At 41.9% G+C, this 16,682-nt stretch overlaps 1 protein-coding gene across 1 annotated transcript in view; it reads left to right on the forward strand.

The window, feature by feature from the left end:
* Positions 1-16,032, forward strand: part of OTUD6B (OTU deubiquitinase 6B) — a 54,749-nt gene extending 38,717 nt beyond the window's left edge. Inside the window, exon 7 of the mRNA XM_082257451.1 lies at positions 15,821-16,032. Within this exon, the coding sequence (XP_082113577.1) occupies positions 15,821-15,896 (76 nt within the window). The 3' untranslated portion in view covers positions 15,897-16,032. The remainder of the gene's footprint in view (positions 1-15,820) is intronic.
* Positions 16,033-16,682: the final 650 nt, after the last annotated feature.

A 16,682-nucleotide genomic window follows, 5' to 3' on the forward strand; every position in this document is an offset into this window, starting at 1 on the left:
CATACAGAGAAAACAAAAAGGGGGTGTCCCAGGGCAATTTTGATTGGGTAGAGCTGTAAATAGTATAGTAAGTGAAAAAGTACAGAAGTAGATAAAAAGTAGTATTAATACATTTTTAAAAAAATGCACAGAAAGATGTACAAAATATCATAGAATACATAAAAACATACAATGGGAAACTGTGTTCAATTCAAAGGCATGTGAACCAGTGTGTGTGAGTGTGGTCACTAGCTCTTCATGCAGTGAAAATGTCCAACATGTTTCGGAATCTAAATGATTCCTTCCTCAGGGAATTAAGAATTGAACATGTGTATCACAATGTATCTTGGAATGGAGAATATACAAGTAGTTTAGTATATATGGTTCTATGTATAAAAGCAGGATATCCATCACTATATTGGCACAATAAAGAGGTCATCATATATGAATATGTATATATGTACATAGATTTTTATAAATACAGGACACTCCCCACAGATCAAGATGTGTATTACTACACGCCAGATAGCCACTGAAAAAGGCGTCCAAGGGGCTTTTTTGTGGGTATGGTTTCAAACCGGTTTAGCAAAGAGTATTTTTTGGAAAAACCAAACCCCCATAGGAGTACAGCTGGCTGGGGGAAGAAACGAAAATATGGGAGACACCAGGGCCCTTATGCGCCAACATTAACCTCCAGATAATGGCACCCCGATAACGCTCACAAGGAGCACAGCAAATGCAAGGGATCAGTACCTACAATAGAGTATTAAAAGAAAGAAAGTAATAAAAGTAGAGATCAAAAAGATCCCAGCATATAAAGAGGAGGGATAGCTGACAACTCACCCAGAAGGAGTATTTGGTTTGTATGGTGACAGCAAGGAGGGGAAAGCCTTTCAGTGGTAAGTAGTGGTGTGGAATGGAGGCAATTAGTGTCTCCATATATATGTGCACAGAGGAACTCACCTTAATTGGTGGATTGCTGATGAATTTTTACAACCCCTTGTTAAACAAATTCCGTCGTACCTCAAAGACACGACCCATGTCCTAAATATCCTCCAGGATATTTCCTGGAAAGAAGGGTATATTATGGCTACAGCGGATGTAGCGTCCCTGTACACCATAATTGACCATGAGCAGGGATTAGAGGCTGTACAGTATTATCTAGATCTGTGGAGCTCTTTATCCAGCGAACAGAAGAGGTTTATAGTAGACATTATCAAATTTGCGATGTCTCATAACCTCTTCTGGTTTAACAACACTCATTACCTGCAGAACAGGGGGGTCGCGATGGGGGCAAAATTTGCACCCAGCTTGGCCAACTTATTTATGGCCAAGTGGGAGGAGGATGTCGTCTTTGCGAATCGACCGCCGCAGTTGATCCTGTGGCGGCGTTACATTGACGACATCCTCCTCCTATGGGATGGCAATGCCCCCTCACTTGACTCCTTTATCTCGAACTTAAACATCAACAATAGAGGTATTAAACTAGATCACACTAGTAGCTCTACACAAATCACGTTTCTTGATCTGAATCTGGTGGTACAGGAGGATAAAATCATTACCACCACTCATTTTAAGAAAACGGACCGGAACAGCTTCATTCCACATGATAGTTGTCATCACCAATCATGGCTCAATGCTGTCCCAAAGGGACAGTTCCTGCGATTACGCAGAAACTGCACCCAATTAAATGACTTTTTTCAACAGGCTAACACCCTTAAAATGAAATTTATAGAGAAAGGGTACAACGTTTCCCAATTAGACACTACCATTAGAGACGTAGCGGCTGTCGACAGATCCTCGTTGCTACGTCCAAGTCTAAAGGGTAATAACAACCAAAGTTTTAAAAATTCTTTTATTACTTCATATTCTACCCAGCATTTTTTAATTAAAAATATTATTAAAAAACACTGGCCGGTCCTTAAAAATGACCGGGTTCTGGGCCCTGTTTTATCTGAACATCCCAAAGTTATTTTCAGGGGAGTCCCATCTTTGAGACATAAAATAGCTCAAAACGTTGTTGAAAGGCCTATTCAGCCCACTTTCTTTGGAGATTTTAGAGGTTTCTACCCCTGTCACAGATGCCAGATCTGCTCCCTCAATTCATTCAAAGGGAGAAAAATCGAAAAATTTGTATCCTCCACGACTGGACGAGAATACAAGATAGATTCTTTCATCACTTGCTCGTCCACCAACGTCGTTTATATGTTGCAATGTAAATGTGGTCAACAATACATTGGACGCACAACGAGGAAATTACAGATCAGGCTAGGAGAGCATGTGGGCAACATTAGGAAAGGCTTCCCTGGTCATAGTGTCTCCAAACACTATGACCAATGCCACCACAAGAACCCAAAAAACACACTCTTTATAGGGATAGATAGGTTTAAAGCTCACTGGCGAGGATCCAACGTAAGGCGAGAAATTTCCAGGATGGAAACTCGCTGGATCTATTGCCTAAAATCCTATATTCCCTATGGGTTAAATGTGGAATGGGATGTAAATTGTTTTATTAATAATAGCTGATTTCAACCTTTTTAATCCTTTTAATCTTTCTCATAAGTTGATGTATATCTTGATTTATACAGGCTGGTTCTAAATTGTGAGGCTATGTGTGATACACATTCCATTTATTAATATTTTGCATTTTTCACATATTTTTCATTTTATACATATTTATCACTATTTTTATTCACTCACTAAAAAAAAAAAAAAAAAAAAAAAAAAAAAATTTTATGGAAATTTTGGATATAGGGAGAGTAAGTAAGGGTTAATTATTTCACAAAATAATGTGTTCATTCACATGTTAATTTATATTATTCGATTAAATATCACTTATTTTAACCCACTCCCATTTTCACTGTTTTCACCAACAGTGTTTTTTCACATAATTAATTTTTATCCTTTTTGATTTTTATCTCCTTCAGTGGTGTCACACTTATTTGGCCACTAGATGGCGTTTTATATCAATGGAATGAAGTATCACAATGGCCAATTATTAAATATGTAAAAGAAATGTTTCATTACATAGAAGGAATTGGACATCAACTCCTTTGCCTGTTTCAATGATTATCTAGCATTCCACCACATCCTTAATAATTTTTAATTCCGTTATAGACCTTGGTATATATGTATTTTGGTTTTAACCATATTATGTTGTTGGAGGTTGCACTCTGTACACAGGGGCGCCTGAATACCGACGGTGTTGTTTGACAAACTCTGCTGACACCATTTTTGAACAGTGAGGATCTTCACTTCCTGTTTCAAGGGTTTGACATACTCTGCTGACACCATTCTTGAACAGTGAGGATCATCACTTCCTGTTACAAGGGTTTGACACACTCTGCTGACACCATTCTTGAACAGTGAGGATCGTCACTTCCTGTTTCAAGGGTTTGACATACTCTGCTGACACCACTCTTGAATAGTGAGGATCATCACTTCCTGTTTCAAGGGTTTGACATACTCTGCTGACACCACTCTTGAATAGTGAGGATCATCACTTCCTGTTTCAAGGGTTTGACATACTCTGCTGACACCACTCTTGAATAGTGAGGATCATCACTTCCTGTTTCAAGGGTTTGACATACTCTGCTGACACCACTCTTGAATAGTGAGGATCATCACTTCCTGTTTCAAGGGTTTGACATACTCTGCTGACACCATTCTTGAACAGTGAGGATCGTCACTTCCTGTTACAAGGGTTTGACATACTCTGCTGACACCACTCTTGAACAGTGAGGATCATCACTTCCTGTTACAAGGGATGTGTCTGGAGTGACGACCGCACCTCCGCCTCCGCCCTCTTACCCTGTCAGCTATGGGCGTGTGCGTGTCACTTCCGCCCGGATGACGATGAGTCATCGGAGGATACTGATCATCACTTCCTGTTCATCATGTGATGTGCATCACGTGACGACCGTCTCCCTGCCCCTTTGCCTTTTGAACGAATGGGCATTAAGGAAGACGGATCATCACTTCCTATTAGCGTTTTGTACCACCTATCTCCAGACGGTTTCCTTTGGTCTTTTAACCTATTGGAATCGAGTTATTAACATATTACTCCCGCCCCCCTGGGATTGAACACCCATTGGCAGAGGTGACCGTCATGTGACATAGGTGTGGGGGTACATAGGCGTGTGTGTTGCGTCTGGGGTCATGCCCAGAAGAAGTCTTTCTTATGACGAAACGTTGGCGATCCCAGACATAAACGTCCACACGCCCCCCAACGAAGCCGGCCGTTTATCCATATGCTGATCTGGAGACTTGCGGGACGCCGCGGTTAGATCCATGACCGGCACATACTACATGCCTGTTTTTGTCTTTTAAATTGTAAGTAGTTTTTTTAATAAATTTACCTATTGGTTTACGGGATTACGCTATGGGCCTCTGTTTCTTTCTACATATGGCTTTACGTTCAATGGAGTATATGAGAAGTTCCAAGTGTGCCACATATTAATGTGATCGGTTTAACAACACACCGGAAACGGCTTTCGGCTTTTGGAGTCTTTCGAAGCACCTGAGCTTGATATCGGTTGACCTACTGGTTTACTACTAGCTGGGAGAGGCTGTCTCATTAAATTGAGCAGCCACGGAATTTCGGTAAGCTGCTTGTTATACCTGAGCACAAGGGTGTCCCCTTCCTACACTTTTCCCTGGTGTCACTGGAAGAAAGTTATTTTGCACGTGGATTCACATCTCTGCACTTAATATTGGGACTATTCATTTGGACATTATCCCCTCTCCTTTTTTGTTTTCTTTATATGAGCTTTTCAGCTATATAATTGTATACTGATTTCAGCGCTGCACTTTTTGGTTTTTATTGTATTTTTTGAATCACTGTTAGTTGATTTTGTGCCAGCTGCTCACTATTGTTCTTAATCATTTGGTTTTCTGTCACATCTAGCGCGGAAATTTTTCTTCTATTTATATTACATTGGTGGATTGATTGCATCTGTGTGTTCCCGCCCTACCTAGTGTCTCCATATATATCATTGTGGTCATATCCTGTTGTCTGCTCAGCCATTCGGATAAAAAAAATAAAATATATATATATATTACAGTTGTATTCAAAATTATTCAACCCCCCCCAATGCTGTAAAGGGTTTTAGAGAATTTAGTGTACATTTGTAATTGTATTCAGAATGAAATCCTACAAGGACTTCTTAAAGAACCATATGCAACTAAAATGACATCAATTGGTTTTGTAATACAGTTGTAAATGTTTCTTTTGTGAATTCTTCATTGACACAATTATTCAACCCCTTAAAGAATACCACTCTGAAGAACAGAGGTTCATTGAAGTGTTTTCAATCAGGTATTGAAAACACCTGTGGATGTCAGGGAGCAGCAATAAAGCCTAATAAGCACCAATTAGGCAGCTTTAAAATGACTGTGATGCTCCTTCTAGACATTTACTGGTGTGGTTACAAACATGGTGACGTCAAGAGAATGGTCCAGGAAGACAAGAGAAGAGGTGATTACTCTTCACAGGAAGGGCAATGGCTATAAGAAGATTGCAAAGATGTTAAACATACCAAGAGACACCATAGGAAGCATCATTCGCAAATTCAAGGCAAAGGGCACTGTTGAAACGCTACCTGGTCGTGGCAGAAAGAAGATGCTGACCTCGACTGCTGTGCGCTACCTGAAGCGTAGAGTGGAGAAAAGTCCCCGTGTGACTGCTGAGGAACTGAGAAAAGATTTGTCAGATGTGGGTACTGAAGTCTCTGCTCAGACAATACGGCACACACTGCGTAATGAAGGCCTCCATGCCAGAACTCCCAGGCGCACCCCCTTGCTGTCTCCAAAGAATAAGAAGTCGACTGCAGTATGCCAAAAGTCATGTGGACAAACCACAAGTTTTGGGATAGTGTTCTGTGGACTGATGAAACAAAATTAGAACTGTTTGGGCCCATGGATCAACGCTATGTTTGGAGGAGGAAGAACAAGGCCTATGAAGAAAAGAACACCTTGCCTACTGTGAAGCATGGCGGGGGGTCAATCATGCTTTGGGGCTGTTTTGCTTCTGCAGGTACAGGGAAGCTTCAGCGTGTGCAAGGTACCATGAATTCTCTTCAGTACCAGGAGATATTGGATGACAATGTGATGCAGTCCGTCACAAACCTGAGGCTTTGGAGACGTTGGACCTTTTCAACAGGACAATGATCCCAAGCATACCTCCAAGTCCACTAGAGCATGGTTGCAGATTAAAGGCTGGAACATTTTGGAGTGGCCATCAGTCACCAGACTTAAATCCGATTGAGATCCTCTGGTGGGACTTAAAGAAAGCAGTTGCAGTGCACAAGCCTAAGAATGTGACTGAACTGGAGGCTTTTGCCCATGACGAATGGGCGAAGATACCCGTAGATCGCTTCAAGACACTTGTGTCAAGCTATACTTCACGTTTAAAAGCTGTTATAACTGTAAAAGGATGTTGTACGAAGTACTAAGATTGAATGTCACTTGGGGGTTGAATAAAACTGATAATGATGTGAGCACAGAAAAGACATTTGTGGTTATTTCATTATAAATGTTATGTTATATTTGTCTGACCTACATGTGCCTCTTTGATTTAATTGTAAGCAGGATGACTGAATGATCAAAATCAATGTCAAACTGGCCAAAAACAATCAATTTCAGTGCGGGGTTGAATAATTTTGAATAGGACTGTAATAAAATATATAAAAATACTTGATACTTAGGTAAAAATGTAGATGAAAAAAAGAGGAGAGATCCCTTTGAAAAGCAGCTTCCCTGGTCCCGCCGCACATGCGCACTTGCGGCGGCGTCCGACGTCCTGAGACCGCCGACACGAAAGGGTGGAGCCGCCGTGTGGGGATGGACCAACCAGGCGCGAGGAGAGAGAAAGACGTCAGCGCGGCATCAGCTCTCCCCCCCCCCCTTTTCCCCGCACACGAGGGCTTCCAAAACTACAGGCCCCAGCATGCAAGGCGGGGGCCTGGGCGTGCCGGGGAACGTCAGCGGGGAAGCCGTACCCAGGGGAGAGAAGGCTAGAACGTAAAACGCGCATAACGACATAGTATCTGGCCAAAAAATAGCATCTGCGTGGATACTCCTAATCTATTGCGGTCATAGGATTCAGATCTGGTCCCAATGGTTAAGAAGATCAGGAGCTGTGTCCGTCAATGAACAATAGAGAAAATGGGATTTTTGTCTTACTGTAAAATCCATTTATCTGATGTTCGTTGATGGGACACAGCACCCACCCCCCTGTGGAGTTGGATTTCTTCTGACACTGCTTGTAACAAATCTGAGTGCCTATAGCTGAGAGTGGGAGTATACCCCCCGGGACTGTCCATAGGCGTAGACAAGTTTTTTTTTTTTTTTTTTTCTTCTGCCTAGTGCCCCCTACTGTAGGGGGCAGTTTAACCCAATGGTTAAGAAGATCAGAAACTGTGTCCGTCGATGGACATCAGAGAAATGGATTTTACGGTAACACAAAAATCCCATTTATTTTCTTTTTTAACAAAAATGTTGTATTAACAAGTTATTTCTCACACATGGCATAGGCATACTTACAACTACACCCCAAAACGCATTCTGCTACTCCTCCGGAGTATGGCGATACCACATGTGTGAGACTTTCACAGCCTAGCCGCATAGAGAAGTGCAACGTCCAAGGAGCACCTTCAGGCATTATCCACTTTAAGACCAGACCTTATTCCGACACTTTGTTTACAAGTAAAAATCTGTATTTTTGTTATAAAATGAGTTAGAACCACCTAAAATTGTGGGTTTTAGTAATTTTTATGTCACACTGTATTTACGCAGCAGTTTTCCAAAGGCAATTTTACACACTAACGCACACAACATTTTAATGACTTTCAATGCACACGGAGACATTAAAATACCCACATTCTTGGTAAAATAAGGTGTTGTGTCGGATAAATAGTTACCAAACCTATCACTCTTTAAATTTGCACACGCTTGTGAAATGGCGCCAAACTTTGATATTTAAAAAATCTCCAAAGGTGAGGTTTTATAAGCCTTTATTGGTTACCAGTTTAGAGTTACACAAAGTCTGGTGCTAAAATTATTCCACTCGCTCTGACGTTTGTGGCGATAACTCACATGTGTGGTGCGATCGCTGTTTGCATATGCGTACGGAACCAACATGTGCCTTTGAGAGTGAGTACAGGGGTGCTTTTAAATGTTTTATTCACTTATTGGTGTAACACTGGTACACTAACATATGATTTTGTACACTTGTATACTGTGACAGATGTTGATCGTCCACCGGTGGACACTGACGGATGTTGAGGTTACAATGGAACACTATTGCAGATGTTTTGTGCACTGGTACAGATGTTCATGGGGGCACTAACATGTTTTGTGCACTGGTACAGATGTTCATGGGGGCACTAACATGTTTTGTGCACTGGTACAGATGTTCATGGGGGCACTAACATGTTTTGTGCACTGGTACAGATGTTCATGGGGGCACTGACATGTTTTGTGCACTGGCACAGATGTTCATGGGGCACTGTGATCTGTTTTCGTGCACTGGTACAGATGTTCATGGGGCACTGTGATCTGTTTTTATGCACTAGTACAGATGTCTATGGGGATACTGACAGATGTTCATGGGAAAGGGACAATGGTGCTTGGTGTACTATGTGGGGATCTGTGACAGCTCTGTGTGTAAAATCATCCCTTACACACAGAGCTGTCACAGAGGCTCCAGCCCCCCCCCCCCCTACTGAGCTGTCACTGAGCTCAGCAGGGAGAACTGTCCGAGACCCGTTTCTTTGTTTACACTGTGAAGGCTGTGATTGGACACAGCCATCACGTGATCAGGAGGGCCAATCACAGCGCCCATATCCTGATCCCATCTTGGCTGTGTCCTGTGATCACAGCCATCACAGGATTGTGCCGCTGCGCGGCATCACGTTCTGATGGACGTATGTAAGCTCCCACCTGCCCGTTTATATACATTGGCCTGGTGGGAAGCAGTTAAAAAAAACAAAACGAATCATTAATGCCACTTTAACTCCGCAGACCCTCTTTGCAAATCTAGCAGCCTGCCATTTTGCTCCTACTATCTGCATTGTTTGAATAATACCTCATCTCTATTGTCTTTAATGGGAAATCCAGACAGGAGAACTGGCTCTTGCATAGTCTGAGTTTGGTGGGGCACAGTCCCATGAAGGCAGTCCCTTTCAATGACCAATAAAACAATGACACCATAGTTCTGCTTATAAATACTGTACTGTGCCAAATACATACAACTTGAAGCTTCTTCAGTTATGTGACACTCAATTTTTAGGACTGAGTAGGATACATAAGTAAGGAAAAGATGTCCCGAGCAATATGAAAATTGCTACTGATGATTTTCTACTGAAAATAAGAGTTGCCTGGCTGTCATGCAGAAGCGATCTTCAGAAAGGCGAAAGTATCCTTTGAAGGAAAGGTATGTAAAAGTACATGCTGGGGAGCGGTGGGGGGAATTCAAGCACACCTGTTGCTTTGAGCTGAATGGAGAAAAACGGGTTTGCTGTCATGCGGACTCTGTTTTCAATACTTTTTATGTTTTCAATACTTTTTATGTTTTCAATACTTTTTATGTTTTCAATTCTTTCTATGTTTTCAATACTTTCTATGTTTTCAATACTTTCTATGTTTTCAATACATTCTAAGTCACTTGCCAACAACAAGTATGTATCAAGAAGTAGCAACACTATCTCCATATTGTACTAGGTCAGTAAGTACAATAATAAAATATGCCCTGATGCACCCCGTGACGCACCTCCATCCCTCAATAACATAGAAAGTTGCAAAGATTTGCCCTTGGGACTTTGAATGAGGTGCGACACGCCCAATGATACAATCTAAAAAGCAAGTTTATTGGAACATACAATGTCAGCAAATAAACCTAGATGGGTACCATATTATGAAACAAATTTGTGATGTTATACATAGTATATCATAGTCAAGATCGGTATTCCATAGAGCAATCCATGGTAGGTATGAAAATGCATCCTTGTAAGCCGACGCGTTTTGTGAACAACCGTTCATTTCCTCAGGGGTTGATGCGATACGTTGTTTCTAGGAAATAGACAGTTTGGCCCATACTTGCAAATCTGTTTAAAAGAAATCGCATGCTCGTGATCCAATGGCTGTCGCTGGGAATGTCTGTACCGGGAGCTGTGGGCCTAGGATCCACGAGGGCCCGGCAGGACAAACAGGGCCAAACACAAGCACAGACCAACATGATGCGGCATCCACGGTTATGGCTAGAGGAGACATATCTATGTATCAGACTCGTATCTAACGTTGGGTGGGGTCCAAGGGGGCTCGTTCCAGGTACAGATAAGAGAGCCCAGCCCTGCACTTGCCTTCAGTGGCTCCACAATGTTCGGTGATGATGCATACAACCTTTTGTTGTCAGAGTATTGCTTCAATATGGTAGGTCACATTCATCCACATTTTTGTCTTTCAGACTGGTGATTTGGTGGCTGTGTATCCTCCTTCTTTCTTCCTTATCACATGCACTAGGATTTAATTTTCATCCTCACTCTCTCTCCAACTCTCCATTACCCTTACAACATACGTCGAATCCAATGCACTTAGGTAGCCGTGTTTTATTTCACTTTGATTGCACAATATAGTACATTGTTGCTACATATTCCCACTTAGGTAGGTCACTTCAATTCACTATCCTTTCCTTCTTGTGGCCTCTGGGCCCTGGGGCTATTTGGTTTGCTTTTTTGTTTTGTCATTTCATTCAACTTTACACTGATACTCTTTTGCTTTATTGCTCACTTTTAGCATTTAATCTGAGCTTCAGATACATACTTTTAACTCAGGCTCACTTTTAATGTTACCAGTTGATACCCCTACTTACTGCATACTTTTATACTCCTTGTACTTTTCGCTGATATTACTATTCATATACACTCTAGATATGAGTCTGATACATAGAAATGTCTCCTCTAGCCATCACCGTGGTTGCCAAACCATGTTGGTCTGTGTTTGGCTTGGTTTGTCCTGCTGGGCCCTCGTGGATCCCAGGCCCACGGCTCCTGGGACAGACATTCCCAGCGGCAGCCAATGGATCATGAGCATGCGATTTTTCTTTTAACAGATTTGTAAGTATGGGCCCCTTGGTGGCCCCTTAGTGTCTTGCATCAGCATAACGTTATCTACCATGTTTATTACATGCTTCAAACTGTCTATTTCCTAGAAACCATGTATCACATCAACCCCTGAGTAAGTGAACGGTTGTTCATGAAACACGTCGGGTTACCAGGATGCATTTTCATACCTACCATGAACTGCTCTATGGAATACTGAATTTGACTATGAACATGAATATACTATGTATAATATCGCAAATCTGTTTCATAATACGGTACCTGTCTGTGTTTACTTGCTAACATTGTATGTTCCAATAAACTTGCTTTTTACATTGTATCATTGGGCGTGTCGCACCTCATTCAAAGTCCCAAGGGCAAATCTTTGTAACTTTCTATGTTATTGAGGGATGGAGGTGCATCAGGGCATATTTTATTATTGTACTTCCTGACCTACAACAATATAGAGATAGTGTTCTGACTTATTGATACGTACTTGTTGTTGGCAAGTGACTTTGAATGTATTGAAAACAGAGTCCGCATGACAGATGTACAGCTAGCATTACTGCAAACCTGTTTTTCTCCATTCAGGTCAAAGAAACAGGTGTGCTTGAATTCCCCAAACGCTCCCCAGCATGTGCTTTACATACCTTTCCTTCAAGGATATTGTTAACCTTTTACGAAAAAAAAATAAATGCACATTTTTTTGCAGGTAAAAATGTATGCTTTTATTTATTTTTTGTTAGGACCTGTAAAACATTGCACTCATGATCAGCAGATTGTGTGTGTAATTCCACACTCCTGCAGACTAGCGGTCTGCCCATACCTCCGATTGGAGCAGGCAGTTACTTAATGACAGGAAGATCAATGAACTACCTAGAGCGCTCATTAGCGCCCTGGTAGTTCTTTGAAAACTACAAGCTGACAGCCACAAAGGATGATGGTACTTGTAGTTCATTGATTGACACGGATCTCAGACGCAGCCTTGTGGGTGGAGCCCAACACTGTCATTGAATTGTGGCAGCAAGTAAGGGGAGAAGATCCGCAGCTCCCAGCCTCGAGGGGGGATGGATCAGGGGGAAGAGGGGTCGGATGCTGAACATGTTACACCCTAAATATCGGTGCAACATATTCAGAAAAGTGAACTTCTCCTTTAAAGCTGAACCCAGGGAAAGAAAACATTCTCCCTTGTAGTAAAGCTGCCTCGCACTGCATGTAAAAAGCAGTTCTACTTTCCTGGCTTTGGGACTGGTAGGAATTCTCCCCTACGCTCCAGCAGTCACATGTCCTATGACATCATCAAGGCCAATGCAGAGCCCATTGTCTTGCATTGAACATGAGGATGCCAAAGGACAGTCCACTGCCAGGACGTAGGGAAGTAGAGGAGAGCATCAGCTGGCAGAGGAACAGAGAATCAGGTATGTAAACTGCCACCCCCCCCAGCCTAGATTTAAACAAGCATGTAACTCTTGAAGTACAGGAGCAGCCCCCCTACAAGGGAACATTTTTACTTTCCCTGAAGATGGTCTTTAACTCCCTACATCTATGCTCTGTTTAGTGTCAGAAGCTGAAGGAAATATCTAATACTCCAGTGGTAGAAGAGCATGGGATTCGCCTCCATAAAAAAAATTGGTTGGAGTGAGAGTCACAAAAAAACTACTTCTGTGACATTACTTTATGCCAACACCTATATAAAATGTTCATTTGTGAAGCAAGCGGTTTTCTGTAAAGAAAATGTATAAAACCACTTTAAAACTCATTCATTAAGAAAAAAAAAATGTAATAAAATTTACCCAAAAACCTATATTTTTCTTTAAAAGTCAGCTGCAGCGATGACTCATTCACAGAAAAACCGCATAACAGACTCGGATACATTATGTGTAAATGCTTTGCTAACGAACATTACTCTGCTGCCACCTTGTGGTTATATTTGCATATTACATCTTCCTGTTTTGTTTTTTTGGTTTTGTCATGAGCTAGCCTGTTTTATTTATTTATTACGTGTATGCATATATTGTGCTATTGATTTACGAAGGGCTTTACATATATATATTAGTACATTCACATCAGTCCCTGCCCTCAAGGGATACAATTAAATATTGTATCATCAGTCCCTGCCCTCAATACAATTTAACTTGCATTCATACATACATACTAGGACCAATTTATACAGGAGCCTACCAACATGTCTTAGGTGGGAGGAAACCCATGCAGGCACAGGGAGAGCAGGCACACTGCAGGCATGTAGTGCCGTGGTGGAGATTCAAACCGATGACCTTAGTGCTATCGGGTGGAAGTGTTATGCTGGGTTCACATATATGTGAATTGGATGCGTTTTTAACAACATTCTATTCCCATAACATGTGAAAGTGACTGGCTTTCAATATAGCCGGTTCACACATGTGCGGGACAGCTGCGGTGTGGTCTCAAAGGGTCCTGTACATTTTTGGGTCTGGCTCGGGTGCGAATTCAGGTAAAAATTTGTACCTGAACTGGTAGACAGAAACGCTCCAGATTGCAAACCACAGCCGCATATGTGCCCAGCCTTAATCACTTAGGATAGATATATAGATAGAGATAGATCTATATCTATCTATGTATATGTGTATTTATAATATGGCTGACACGCCTGACCGGACTAGGGTCACCAGTTTGAATCCCCACCACGGCACTACCTTTGCTGGAGATATAAAAGACATGAATATAAATATTATTTTGTTTCTTTCTTTTTAAGATTTGGATTTAAATTGCTTGAATTTGAATATCCTGGTTTGTGTCTGTAATGCAATGGTTGTATAAAAAATGTGTTTGTTGCTGTAAACTGTTTTTTTTTTTTCTTCCTTTTTCTAAAATAATCCTTTTTAAAATTATGAATGTTTGGTGTCAGTATACTTTCAGAAACCTTCCAGCACATTGGGGTTGATTTACTAAAACTGGAGAGTGCAAAATCTGGTGCAGTTGTGCATGGTAGGCAATCAAAATCTGGTGCAGTTGTGCATGTTAGGCAATCGGCTTCTAACTTCAGCATGTTCAATTAAAGGGATTGTAAAGGCAGGAAGGTTTTATTTATATTAATGCAGTCTATGCATTAAGATAAAAAAAAAAAACTTCTGTGTGCAGCAGCCCTGCCCTAATACTTACCTGAGCCCATCTTTATCCAGCGATGTTGCAGGAGTTTCTCAGCTGCCCGTGGCTCCCCTCTTAGTTAAGACATCAGTGCGGTGCGCTTGGCTCTCGCTGCTGTTATTCAGTCAATGGGAAGAGAGAGGAGCGGGGCAAGGACACAGCTCTGTGTCTGAATGGACACAGGGAGCTGTGACTCGGCTCGGGTGCCCTCATTGCACTCAGCAGGAGGGAGGGGCCAGGATCACAAAAGAGAGACCCGAGAAGAGGAGGATCTGGGCCACTCTGTGCAAAACCAACTGCACAGATGTGGGAAGTATAACATTTTTTTTTTTACCCCCTTCCTGCCCAGGCCAATTTTCAGCTTTTAGCGCTGTCACGCTTTGAATGACAATTGCGCGGTCATGCTACACTATACCCATATGACATTTTTATCATTTTTTTCACACAAATAGAGCTTTCTTTTGGTGGTATTTAATAACCTCTGAGTTTATTTCTTACAAAAAAAAAGAAAAAAGACAGAAAATTTTATTTCCTGTGAGTACATTTTGAAAATTAATTTTTTTCCTTCACTGATGTGCGCTGATGAGGCGGCACTGATAGGCTGCACTGATGGGCACTGATGAGGAGGTACTAATATGCGGCACTGATGAGCACTGAGGCGACACTGATGGGTGGCACTGATGGACACTGACGGGTGGCACTGATGGGCGGCACTGATGGGTAGCACCATCAGTGCCCACACTCAGTGCCAATAGTGCTGCTAGTCAGTGCCCATCTGTGCCTAGATGAGCAGGCACTAAAGGACACTGACTGGCAGCACTATGGGCACTGATGGCGGGCACTGTGGGCAGTTATGGCATTTTTTTTCTCCTCTTGTGTAATCAGGGCACTGGTGATCGGTGTCCTGATTACATTCCTCTGTGTCCCCTTACCGCTGATCGGCTCTCCTCTTCCTCACACTGCAGTCTCTGTGTGAGGGAGGAGAGCTGGCGATGAGAGATGATCTCATATGTTTACATTTGAGATCATCTCTCATTGCATGGGCCGATCACGTGGTAAATGGCCGCTGTGATTGGCCATTCACCACGATCTGTGATTGGCTGTGTCCAAGGGACACGGCCGACACAGATTTTCCCCGATGTGTGCTCGTGGGAGCGTGCGGGGAGCCTGTTACTGGGAGGCCGTAAGAAGGCGGCCTCCTGGAAATTAGAGCCCGCGCTGTAGCCGTCTTTCGGCTATAGCGCGGGTGGAAGGAGGTTATAAAGGAGACTATCACTTTAAGCTGTGACAAAAAAAAAAAAAAACTGGTTTCTAAGCAGAGCTGCAACAGATTGTGCATTCTCCAGCTTTAGTAAATAAACCCCAATGTGTGTGTTTTAGGGGATTTGTGATATTGGATCTTACAGCTCTCATACATGTATGCAAAACTGGAATTTATTATTATGTTTTTATTATTTTTCATTTATATGGCACCAACAGTTTAAAACAGTGAGGACAGACAGTACAGGTACAATACAATTCGATAAAGCGGAATCAGACAGCCCTAAGAGAATATATATATTCATAAATATAATGCATGTGATGATCATAAACGTTTTGTCTTTTTCTTTATTTTTCAGATATATGCGACATGCTTATGGACTGGGGGAGCATTATAACTCCATAGAACCACTAAGTACTACACCTGCAGAATAGTTTTCTGTGCCAAACATCTACTGCCAGAGTCAATTATGATTTACTATGTGGTCTTTAAATAGGAGCAATTGTTCCCTAACCACATATATAGGCAGCCATTTTAAAAGCAGAAGATATTGGCACAAACCAGCCAATCAATTCACTAAGAACAACAACCTGTCAACACTGATGAGACTTCTGTGATCAATCTAGTGAGTTGATAAAGTAAGGACAGTGGCTTCCTTCACTCATACTGGGTACACATTGCTTTTTTTTTCTTCTGTGGTTTGTATCAACATCCATTTTGCAATTATTAATGGTGGAGCTAAAATGGGGGGTGGCTGGAACACAATTTTATCCCTGAAGTGATCATTTCACTGTTCAGAGATTGGTTCTTTTCCCCCCTTGTGATTGGTGAATTGGCAGATTCTGAGCACCACTGTGTAGTTGAGCAATATTTCAGCTGCCTCTCCCTTATAATTTATCTACTTATGAAGAACTGTCTTTGAAATCTGTTGAGCACATAAATAAAAGTGAACTCCAGGCCAAACGCAAAGCTCTGCAGAAAATAATCCATAGATACATTTTCTTTTCTGTGTCAGCATTCTGCTCTGAATATGCTTTTTGCTAGAAAAGCTAATAGTCCACATCAGATTTCAGCCTTATTATAAATCTATAACTTGCTTGCGATCTCAGCAAAATGAAGACACACCCACCCTGAGTGACGGTAATCGTTCGTTCTACAGACTGGAGGTCATGGAGTTACATCCGCACGGTGGTTTCTGGAGCTTATGTTTACAACAAAGA

The sequence above is a fragment of the Pelophylax lessonae genome (assembly GCF_965119305.1).
Source record: "Pelophylax lessonae genome assembly, chromosome: 5".
NCBI lineage: Eukaryota > Metazoa > Chordata > Amphibia > Anura > Ranidae > Pelophylax > Pelophylax lessonae.